The following is an 11,035-nucleotide window of genomic DNA, read 5'->3' on the forward strand; positions in this document are numbered from 1 at the left end:
CATCATCTGAATACGAATGGTTTTAATGCCAATCCCCAGTGGGCAGATCTAAATGTGTCGCTAAAACATGCTCCCATTAAATCGGCTTTTGTACCCCACTTTAGCACAAATAATTTAGTAACAAAAACAAATTCAGCCTCCTTGCATTCGACAAATAACAATGTTTTACAGCCCTCCTCATCGACTTCATCAGCATCATATTCATATCTTGCTTCACCGATTATTATAAGTGATAATCATGCGAGTATAGCTACGCAACGTACTTATCAACAGCCTCCCGCCCCCATAGTACCTATTAATTCTTATCAACCGAAATTTTTTCAACATCCCTTGGTATCGGGTAATATTCCCTCAACAGGCACCACCTCATTAGCTCCCTATAGTATATCGAATGAAGAGTATCAAAAGGTTTTGCTGAGTAAAAAACCAACTGCTTCGATACTTTCGAATGGTTCAGCTACGCAAAATGGTAGTAATACTTCTGTTCTTAGTGGTAATAGTGGTCAGAATGGCAATATAAAAGATGGTAATAAACATTCCAATGGGGAGAAGAATAAAGTGAAATTTTCCGATACCGTACAGGTGGCGGTTGTACCGGTAAGTTGGTGATAACAGACTTTAAAAATATTTTATTGATTATTATTTTTATTCGTTTTTATATGTTATAAAGTTCCCACTCTTACTAGTATGTTTATTTCGAAACTAAAATTAATAATTAATAATTACAATAAATTCCAAAATTGATCTCACAGAATAATTAACAGGACAGACATGCAGACAGACCAGCTAGTCTGCATGTAAACCTTGTGTTAAACATTAAAAGTCAATAAATTGATCATTCTACCTTCTACGGTTGTATGTAAATTGAAAAAGGAATTAATATATTTTCATTCAAAAATTCACCTATCGATCGAAAAACTAAAATTGGATGTAACTTCGATAAATCTCATTTTAATTAAAAAAGAAGCATTTGTTCGACAAGCATATAAATATCTCGTGGAAGAGTATACAAAACCTCCATTGGCCATGTCCACAGACTGAACGTATGGCCTCACATTGCGACAAGATTGTTACACAGATATGGGATAACGATCTTGTTGCTTGTAAAACTTCTTTACTATATGGACATTTCGATTAATCGGTTATTGAAATAAATTAATTGTTACGTTTGAAATCTCAATTTAAATCTTTTAAATTCTATTGGGATTCCAATCATTACTGAATACAAGTTTTCTTAGCGCCATTTTAGATTTGATTCAAAGGAAAATACTTTAAAATTAGATGAAAAGCTCTATTTGATCATAATCTAAGAAATATTTAATAATTGTAATTGTATAAATATTGTACTTATTAAAAATCATCTACTTAAATTATCACTCATTTCAGGAAATACCCCGCAAAGATAAACTCCTTATTAAACGTAATGGTTATGCTAGACCTCCTCCACGAAACTTTACTAATCCAAAAAAGGAATTACAAGATAGTTTACCACTTTGTCACCCAAATGATGATTATTTAAAGGATTTTAATCCCTTACCAACAGGTAGTTAACCATAAGTAGAAACCTGTAACACAACAATTTTCTATACAATATTATTAACAAAGAAAAACCATTGTACATTTCTAGCAGAACCACCACAAAGAATCGCAAATAGAATTAATATTAACGAAGAACACCAACAAATCATTAACAAAACTAACACGAACACCAATTCCTCAACTCCCAAAACCACAACAACAACTACTCCATCCATTAAAGTAGTACACTTTGGTGTAGTCTAATTGTTTGCCTTTATTTACTAATTTCACTTATTATACTTATATTAGACTCCCCTAAAACTATTGAAAGTGTCTTCCAAGTTTAGCGTAAGTTTTCATAACACAATTATCCGTCCATTTAGAAAAAGCTTTACACAAAAAGTAGTTTCTTTAACTAATCTAAACCTAAATTTAGTTAACTCATAATATTACATTGAAATTCATTATACAATTTTAGTTTAAGTTGCCTTTTTGTATGTTAAATTATTTTTACACACATGTTTTTTAAGTGATTTTGTTAAAATGGAAATCCTAGCAATATTTAGATAGTACAAGAGAGTTTTATTTATAATTTATTAAATTTATTATTCGTTTTTTATTTTTTATACAATTTGTATGGTTACTTAAAACAAGAAATAAATCAACAATTAAATAAAATATTTATTTACTTTTTCTTTGAACCACCACCCATTTTTTCCAATTCAGCTTTAAGTTCTAGCAGATCTTTGTCAGGTACATAACGTCTCTCTTCGCATTCATCTGTATGTTCCTGTACGGTGAGTTGTACACCTTCGGGTAAAGCGGCTTGCGCTATTCTTAAAAACATGGGATACACTGGTACATCAACATCTTGGAGTTGTATGTTACGTTCGTAAACAGTTAAACGATATTCGGAATCGACTACTGTGGAATTGGGTTTAAGCCGTTGAACGGTCATATTTTGAGGTGGCAGAGCATAACTGTAATACATATATAGATTAAATATTAATTCCGAATATAAAATTCAAGCAGACAGAACAATCAAATTATTTCTATAATTATACGGTGTGACAAAATTACAAAAAGTGAATATACTTTCCACGTGACCTAGTGCAGTTTATATGTCTAATAGAGTAATTCACAGCACCATATACCCTGAAATCGGGATTTTACTACAAAAACCTGATTTTTTTTGCAGGACTTAGATATTTTTATTTCAAATTTTTTTAATCTGATTTTTTAACGGCAATATAAATAATAATAAACTCTTCTAAAGTACACATACTTCTTTATTCTGTACGAACATAAGTGAGTTTTTAGGAACTGAATCCACTTTTTTTAATTTTTTGGTAACCGACACTTTATTATGAAATCTCAACTTATTGTTTCTTTAGTAATATTTTTAACGGAATTTCAGATAAAGTCCGACAACATTAAAAATCCTTTTAGGGATAACTCTCGATTTCAGGAGTACATATATATTAATTCAAAATATGGATCTATAAACTGCACTTGGTCATATGTTGACAAATTCTTTACTACCACACAGTGTAATTAAATTGGACCATTTTTGAAATCGGTCCAGCTCAGGGTATAACAAATTTCTTAATTTCTAACAAACTTATATACAAATTCGTTATAATTGTATGAACTTACCAATCGGCAACTTCAAGATCCAAATACTCTGCTACGCTATGTAAATAACGTTGATAACTTTCCAAAATTGGATAATCATATCCTTTAATTTGTACATTCAGACTTTCATATTGAGGATATTTAGGTTTCAGTGACTTTTAATAAAAACACAAATTATTTAAACGAATTTTGTTTCTGCTTGAAATTGTACAATACCTCCAAATAATCCGGTTCATAAACACTGGCTCGCAACGACGCAGTTGAGCTAAGATTTCTAACTAAATTAGCATTGCTGTGTTGTGCTACTTTTTTAATCAAGGGACTAATCTGTAAATGTATGATAGAAACAATTATTTCTTAAAAAATTATATTTTAACGCCAAAAATACCTTTCGCAACATTTTGTTATTCTTTTCTCTTTAAATTTTTTAAGGTTATGTCATCTAACAGCTGTTACTTTGACAATCGGAAGTGTTTGGAAAAAATAACCCTGCAGTTACACCTTCAATTCCTTAACACAACTGCTCAAATGACTCATAAAATTTCTATAATATTATTAATTTGAAGATATCATCATATAAACCTTTATTGATGGGGAATTATTAGCACACTTATTATCATCATGACTCCTAAACGGATTACACAAAAAACATTTTTAACACTCTTGCTCTTGTGCATTTTTAGTGCATCCACATTCTGTCAAGTAATGTTCATATACATAGGTATCTTCAATATTTCTGTAGAGCTAGATCTGATTTCATTTTATAACAAAAATAATTACCCATATTGTTTAAATTTTATAAATTATATTTCATTTAAATGCTGATTTTAATATACTCCATAATTTATTTCTTATTATATAGTGGAATATTGTTAATACAAACTTGTTTTTATATACTTTATTAAATATTGATTGAATTTTGTATAAGTATTTTTTTGAAATATTGTATGAAAAAATATTTAAAAATTTTTCACTCTGAAATAAAACTTTCAACATAGAAATACATTTCTACATTATAATGGTTGAGACCCATTTAAAATTTCTTCATTACCTGAATTTACATCAGTTTTTAGTTTTCAGTTCCAGTATTTGTATCTACATATGTAGTAACTATATACCAAAAGAACTGGCCAATGTTTAAAAAATGGGACGATTTTAAGCGACATTTTGAAATGTGTAAATACTTTTAAAAAACAAAACTAATTTTTAAATAATTTTGAATGTTTTGTCAAGTGCTGTGATAAATATTTGTCTAATATAGACATGAGGTAAGGTACTGAAGTTCCCTCCGAAAATGAAAGTTTGGTTTATTATAAGATACCGTTTCCCAAAATGTGTGTCCTTAGGCCAATGTTTGGTGATATGGATCAAATAATAAAAATAAAGTTTCTAAAAGTTTTCCTATTTTATTTATATTCCACGTAAAGGAATGATAATTAATTTTGATATCATGTGAAAGGTCTTTGAGAGGTGCTTTTAATGGCGTATTACAAATTAAAATTAAAACAAGTAAGAGTGTTATATTCGGCTATGCCGAATCTTATATACCCACCATCAAACCTCGTTTGAATCGAATGAAACTTATGTCGAATTTTGATCTATATACTCGTATTTTTAGGCCAGTTATAAGCGTTAAAGTAATTTTCTGAAGGGACCTTATATAGGGAGGTAGGGTCAATTATGGGTCGATCCTCATAAAATTTGGTAGACATAATTTGGTTCGTATTAAATTGATTTGTGTCGAATTTCATCGCTACACTCGTATTTTTAAGCCATTAATGAGCGTTGCAGTCATTTTCTGAAACCGATCAACATAAAATTTTTTAGATAAATTTTGACTCATATGAAACTTACTTATGTCGAATTTCATCTATATACTAGTATTTTTAAGGCATTTATGTCGAATTTCATCGCTATATTCGTATTTTTAAACAAGTTATGGCTGTTAAAGCTGCTTTTCGAGGGGTCACTTGTATGGGGGCTATCCGAAAACGTGGACCGATATTGCCCATTTTCAATACCAAACAAACCTTACCTATAAGAAATATTTATGTGAAATTTCAACCTTCTAGCTCTTTCCATTCGGACTCTATCGTGCTTTCAACAGACAGACGGACGGACAGACATGGCTAGATCGTCTTAGAATTTAATGAGGACCCAGAATATATATACTTTTGTGGGTCTATGACCAATATTTCGATGTGTTACAAACGGAATGGCAAAATCAATATACCCCCCATCTTTTTTGATGGTGGGTATAAAAAATGTCATTTAAATTGTTAAAAATTGTATTATATAGATTACACATGTGGCAAAAATAAATACCTGGGAAAACATAGGCCGATTTTAAGAATTAATCAAAATTTTTAATTTTTTTTTTTATTCTTAAATTTTTTAATTTTTTCCATCCCTGTATAATTTCTCACACAACTTTTGTACTTGCTCTATTTTTTATTTCTCGGATACCGTTTTTATTTAAAATCTTTGAAAATTAAAAAATTAAGCGTATTTGAGAACCTAGCCGGCATAAAGTCGATTTTAAGCCGCCGCCGATATTTATTTTTAGTGTCAGTCGCCGCCGCCGTTAATGTTTGTTGGCGCAGGATTTTGCATCAGAACAATTCTAACAGAACTGAAAAAATAATATGTACGTGCTAAAAAAATAATTTTTCTACGAAAAATACCTAAAATTTTATATTTTCCAATAAATATAATAATTTTAAGTGTGTTAGAAACAGCAAAAAGTTTTGTACAGTACAAAAAATAAGACAAAAGAAAATATAAAATGCTAAAATTAAAAGAAATAAAGTGTATCTTTTATTGCGTGGCGTTGCTACTAACATGGGGAAGATTCCAATTGGTTGTGGGCATATCGGAACCCGGTATAACAGATTTTGTCTTAACACAGGTAAAATTGCATCTTTTGCCAAAAATATTTGTGTAATAATTTTGCTTATAGGATTTAATAATCGAACGAGAAATGAGACCTTTATTGGCCAATACAAAAATCTATGTGAAAAGTAAGTTGTTTGTTGTCTACTTGTTTTTGTATTTTCTATTCTGATAAGGGATGTTAATGTTAAGTAAATATCGATTTAACTTTTATCCATATTTATACTATTTTATAGTTGAATGTCAAACTAATAGTGCTAGTAGTTTTGATATACAAATATCCTGGTCATTAGTGGAACGACAATGTTGGTTTGATGCTCCTGATGTAAGTGATATACCATGGTAATACAATTGTATGTGTATAATTATATATTACTTTATGTTTTAGCTCCAAAAAGCCTATATTGACTTTGATAATCAACAAAGAGCTCAAAATAAATCAACACAATTGGAAATTAAGGGAAAACTTAATGCCACCTGTCCAAATCATATAATAGTTTTGGAAATACCTAATAATGGTGATGTCTCAAATAGCGCTTTAAAGTCGGCAACGGTGGCAAATGCACTCAGTAAACAGAATAATGTGGCTTTAACTGCCAAATCACCAGTTGATAACTTAAAAAATTCAAAACATCCATTTTCCGTAAGTTCTTTTAGTTTTATTTTTTTATTAAATGTGTTTGTATTATTGTTATTATTTACTTTTTCACATTTTCTATTTAACGTTTCATTATCTTTTTTATCTTCACGCTTAATTTGCTTTTTTGTTTAATAACAAAAAAATTATGAATGATTCATTGTGCTACAATTTATTTAAACCCTTTACATTTATGAAAATTTCTTTCTTATCTTTAAATTTGTAGTAAAATTTGATTTTTAATTATAATTTATGTTTAAGGTATACAGTGATGTAGGCACACATTCATACTTCTAAATAGCCGCGTGATATTCATTTCAAAAACAATTTTTGTGATATGAGATTAAGTATACCGAAATAGTTGAAATCATGTATGTATTTAGCATGAATTCGTTATATTTTGGATTTCTTTCTTATCGTTCTGTGGTACGATTCTGGAACCTATTCTTTAAACGAAGAATTTGTTTTCTAAAATGTCACCCTTCCTTACATTTTTTAAACTAAGAAGGCAATATTATGTGTTGAACTATTATAGAATCTTTGAAATTCAGCACAAAATATATAAATATAAATCCATCGGCCCTATGATTTGCCTCTAACATTCAGAAAATTAGGTTTTCCTCATTAAATTATCGGAACCAATGTAAAATTTTACACAAATGCTTTATTATAAAAAATAAATCACAAATTATATTCATAACTATAGTAGGATATCAAATAGTCGGTCACGTCCGACTTTACTTTTTTACTAGTTTATCCCCTCATTACTTATTTTCTTAAATTTAATTTATTAAAGATGTAACTGAAAATATTAATAATTCTGTTTTTTTTTAGCCAACAAATAAAATATTCTATACGGTTGAACATGATGGTATTTATGAGATATCAATTACAATTGAAGCTAAACAGGCTCAGGTTGAATATTCAGCACCAGTACATATCGAAATGTTGGGTCCGTATGGTTACATATCAGCTACAGATTTTCCCTTCTTACCGGTAATTTATAAAATTAGAAAACTAATCTAAATTTATTTATATCTTAATAATCATTTGAACATATTTTTAGTTTTACGGCATAATGTGTATTGTTTATGTCATCTTTGGCATTATCTGGTTAGTGGTATCATTTATGCAATGGCGTGATTTATTACGTATACAATTTTGGATTGGTGGTGTCATTCTGCTGGGCATGTTGGAAAAGGCATTCTTTTATGCTGAATATCATTCAGTAAATGCTAATGGTGTTTCTGTACCTGGTGCAGAGTTAACAGCTGAATTTGTATCGTGTGCTAAGAGAACTTTAGCTCGTATGTTAGTGATCATAATGAGTTTAGGGTTTGGTATAGTAAAGTAAGTGTAAAGTTCATTTTAAAGTAATAAATTTTCGATAAATCTCTGTTTTTTATATATAATAGACCACGTTTGGGTCCCATGTTGCATCGTGTGGTTGGTGTTGGAGCATTGTATTTCCTTTTGGCTTGTGTTGAAAGTTATCTACGTGTTATGCGTAATAAACCAGATATACAAAATGAACTTTTGGTGGCCAGTATACCATTAGCTGTTTTAGATACCGGCATTTGTTGGTGGATATTTACTTCTTTAGTTCAAACAACTAGAACTTTACGCCTGAGAAGGTTTGTGTTGAAACAAGTGTTTTCTTGTTTGATATTAATTATATGCACTCTATATCTAACTAAATATGATGTGTTTGTTTATGTTTTATTTACAGAAATATGGTTAAACTATCGTTGTATAGACATTTCACCAACACTTTAATATTTTCTGTTATTGCCTCCGTTATATTTATGCTGTATGCTTTGCGTTTACGTAAAGGTGAAAATTGTACACCAGTAAGTTTTTTTTTAAATTGATTGTTTATTAATTATTTGTATTAAAACGTTTTTTAAATTATTTTTTTAGGGCTGGCGTAATATTTGGATTGATACAGCTTTTTGGCATATTTTATTTTCGGTTTTATTATTGGTTATTATGATTTTGTGGCGTCCTACAAATAATAATCAACGTTATGCTTTTACTCCTTTACTTGATAATCCAGAAGATGAAGATGATGATGGTAAGTTTTAAAGTATTATATGTTTTTTAGATAATTTTGTAAGAAAAGCATTTGGTTTAAAATAATGAAATAGTGTTTATAAATTTACCGGATTTCATTTTGAAATGAAACTTAAGAGTAAGGATTAGATATACAATGCCTTATATAATATTTAACAGCCACAATCGGTAGTTACTTCCCACTGGGAATCGGAAGCTTTGTTTTGTGTCGTCTGTTTGTATCATTTGCAGCAGATCTCGTTACAAACTTGCTGTCGATTAACATGTCATGCAAGGATGTAACACATTCCGATTATGTGGATTTAGTATAAAGCTGTATTTATTCCCATAGGTTGCAGTTTATTCATGTTCATCAGAGATTAACCTCCGCACCTATTCTCTAATTCATATCATGCCTATGCTAAAGCAAATCCGTAGAAACATCTCTTCATTCTCTAGTTAGATATATTGAAGGTTCTCTAGCACATAAGAAGTACTTCCCTGTTGCCTTCTTAGACAACAATGTCTAACCCAATGCTATCTTAACCCATTTACAGCCAATCAAAAAGTACAAGTTAATATTTTGAAATTTTAATGTATATTTATTTTCAACAATGCAAAAAAAACAGAAACGTAAAAAAATATTAATGATTAGGACATTAGAGGGGATTTCCGTTTTTATGTAGCTCGCGTTTTTTAACGGTTTAGAACTGTCACAAAATCTAGAAAAAGAGTGAAATGGTATACACGGGCATTACTATTTTATCAGAGAGTATGGAAGAGCTATCTGGAATGAAGCTAAAGCATATCCTAAACATTATTATTATAACCTGGTGGTTTAGCTATGGATACAGTCATCATCACTCCATCAATGAGATGATTACTTAAGCAGATTACTTGACTCCATTTAATTTTCGACCCCATTTTGATGATCTAATGAGTAATACTAAGACTCCTGGGTGTCACAATGGGGTCGATAATGAAATGGACTCAAGTAAATTGCTTATGCGGTTGCTGCCCTTTAAATCTAAACTAATTTTCATTCTTACTTGATTGATTTTGACTGCCTCCATAGTTAAACCACCAGGTTACAATGATAATGTTTAGATAATGTTGATTCTGTTGAAGCGTTCTGTAAAGATGAGCTTACTTTTCCTCGGTAAACACTCTAGTGTTTACCTTAGCAATATTCTAGTCGAACAGTAAAGAGGTGTTAAGAAATAATAAAAGAGAATCCGAATCTAAGCGATCATAGCCTAATGTTTGAAAACACCAGTTAAATAAACTTAAAACCCTTTATTAAAATCTGCCTCGACATTGAGGAAAAAGCTACAAATTTGTTATTCCAATATAACTCGTTAAAATAGGCGCTGTCTTTTAGATATTTTAATCTCCAAAAAAGTTCTTGCAAATCAAAGAGCTTTATAATCGTGTTAGGGGTTTAAAATTAATCCTTTTATTATTTGTAGAAGAAGATCAATTTGTTGCCGATGTATATGGTGTAAAAATGCGTGGCACCAGCAACGGCGCCAGAACACCACCATCTAATCAAAAAACCACAACTAATGAAGAAGATGACTTACGATGGGTGGAAGAAAATATACCCGAATCAATGGCTGATGTTACACTGCCGGCATTGGATTCGGACGAAGAAATCATCAATACTAAATTTGAAGTTTCAAAAATGCAATAAAGCGAAAAAAATGAATGTTAAAAAATTAATCACATAACTCATTGTTTGCACTAACAATGACAACGACTGTATGGCTTATTTAGGAATTATTATTGTTTTGTGGCTTCTTTGTTTTTTTTTTATTAAAAATTTTATTTAATTTTTATTTAATTTTAGCAATATGTTATTTTTTTTACAATAATAAAAAAACATCAATTAAAACTAAGTTAAATTAACTAACTTTAACTAATCAAAAGTATTCTATTTTAATTAACACTACCAACCATTTGTTTCATTCAACTTTCTTTCTATCTAGTTCTAACTTTACTTAATTTTCATTGTAATGCATATATTGCTGGTCAATCTGATACAAAAACAAAATAACAATCATTATTCTTATAATCTATAACGCTCTTGCTTCTTTTAAATTGTTCCTAAAACAAAACAAAATAATTTACGTTAACGAATATGAAACTCAAAAAAGAAAACAAACAATTAATGTAAAATATTGTAAAACATATTTTATGTCGTCTACACTTAGTCATCAATATTTTTTTAACTATTTAATCAAAAAAAAGTTTGTCTCTATCTCCCCATTCTTGCTCGTAATTTAGTTTTTAAATTGTGTA

General features: G+C 29.7%; 2 protein-coding genes across 2 annotated transcripts; one reads left to right on the forward strand and one right to left on the reverse strand.

Moving 5' to 3' along the window:
• Positions 1–2,098: 2,098 nt before the first annotated feature.
• Positions 2,099–3,666, reverse strand: LOC119610223 (39S ribosomal protein L48, mitochondrial). The gene is made up of 4 exons (XM_037965351.1): positions 3,542–3,666; positions 3,370–3,480; positions 3,175–3,308; positions 2,099–2,498 (listed from the first exon to the last, which is right to left on the reverse strand). Exons 1-4 carry the CDS (start codon positions 3,551–3,553, stop codon positions 2,204–2,206), a joined length of 552 nt encoding a protein of 183 aa, XP_037821279.1. The 5' UTR covers positions 3,554–3,666; the 3' UTR covers positions 2,099–2,203.
• Positions 3,667–5,749: 2,083 nt separating this feature from the next.
• On the forward strand, positions 5,750–10,583 carry LOC119610221 (transmembrane protein 87A). Its single transcript, XM_037965349.1, has 10 exons — positions 5,750–6,061; positions 6,113–6,173; positions 6,282–6,370; positions 6,434–6,688; positions 7,517–7,678; positions 7,749–8,032; positions 8,098–8,316; positions 8,412–8,532; positions 8,603–8,756; positions 10,204–10,583. The coding sequence occupies exons 1-10, from the start codon at positions 5,939–5,941 to the stop codon at positions 10,425–10,427; spliced, it is 1,692 nt and encodes a 563-aa protein (XP_037821277.1). The 5' UTR covers positions 5,750–5,938; the 3' UTR covers positions 10,428–10,583.
• The last annotated feature ends 452 nt before the right edge of the window (positions 10,584–11,035 follow it).

The sequence above is a fragment of the Lucilia sericata genome, unplaced genomic scaffold (genome assembly GCF_015586225.1).
Source record: "Lucilia sericata isolate MDLA Ls3-8-SP2 unplaced genomic scaffold, ASM1558622v1 Contig001140F_arrow, whole genome shotgun sequence".
Lineage (NCBI taxonomy): Eukaryota > Metazoa > Arthropoda > Insecta > Diptera > Calliphoridae > Lucilia > Lucilia sericata.

Coding starts and splice junctions, on each gene's coding strand:
- LOC119610223 (XM_037965351.1), bottom strand. Junction 3,309..3,369: donor ATGAACCGGATTATTTGGAG/GTATTGTACAAT, acceptor TTTTATTAAAAG/TCACTGAAACCTAAATATCC. Junction 2,499..3,174: donor GATCTTGAAGTTGCCGATTG/GTAAGTTCATAC, acceptor TATGTATTACAG/TTATGCTCTGCCACCTCAAA.
- LOC119610221 (XM_037965349.1), top strand. CDS start 5,939: ATGCTAAAATTAAAAGAAATAAAGTGTATCTTTTATTGCGTGGCGTTG. Junction 6,689..7,516: donor ATTCAAAACATCCATTTTCC/GTAAGTTCTTTT, acceptor GTTTTTTTTTAG/CCAACAAATAAAATATTCTA. Junction 8,533..8,602: donor AAGGTGAAAATTGTACACCA/GTAAGTTTTTTT, acceptor TTATTTTTTTAG/GGCTGGCGTAATATTTGGAT.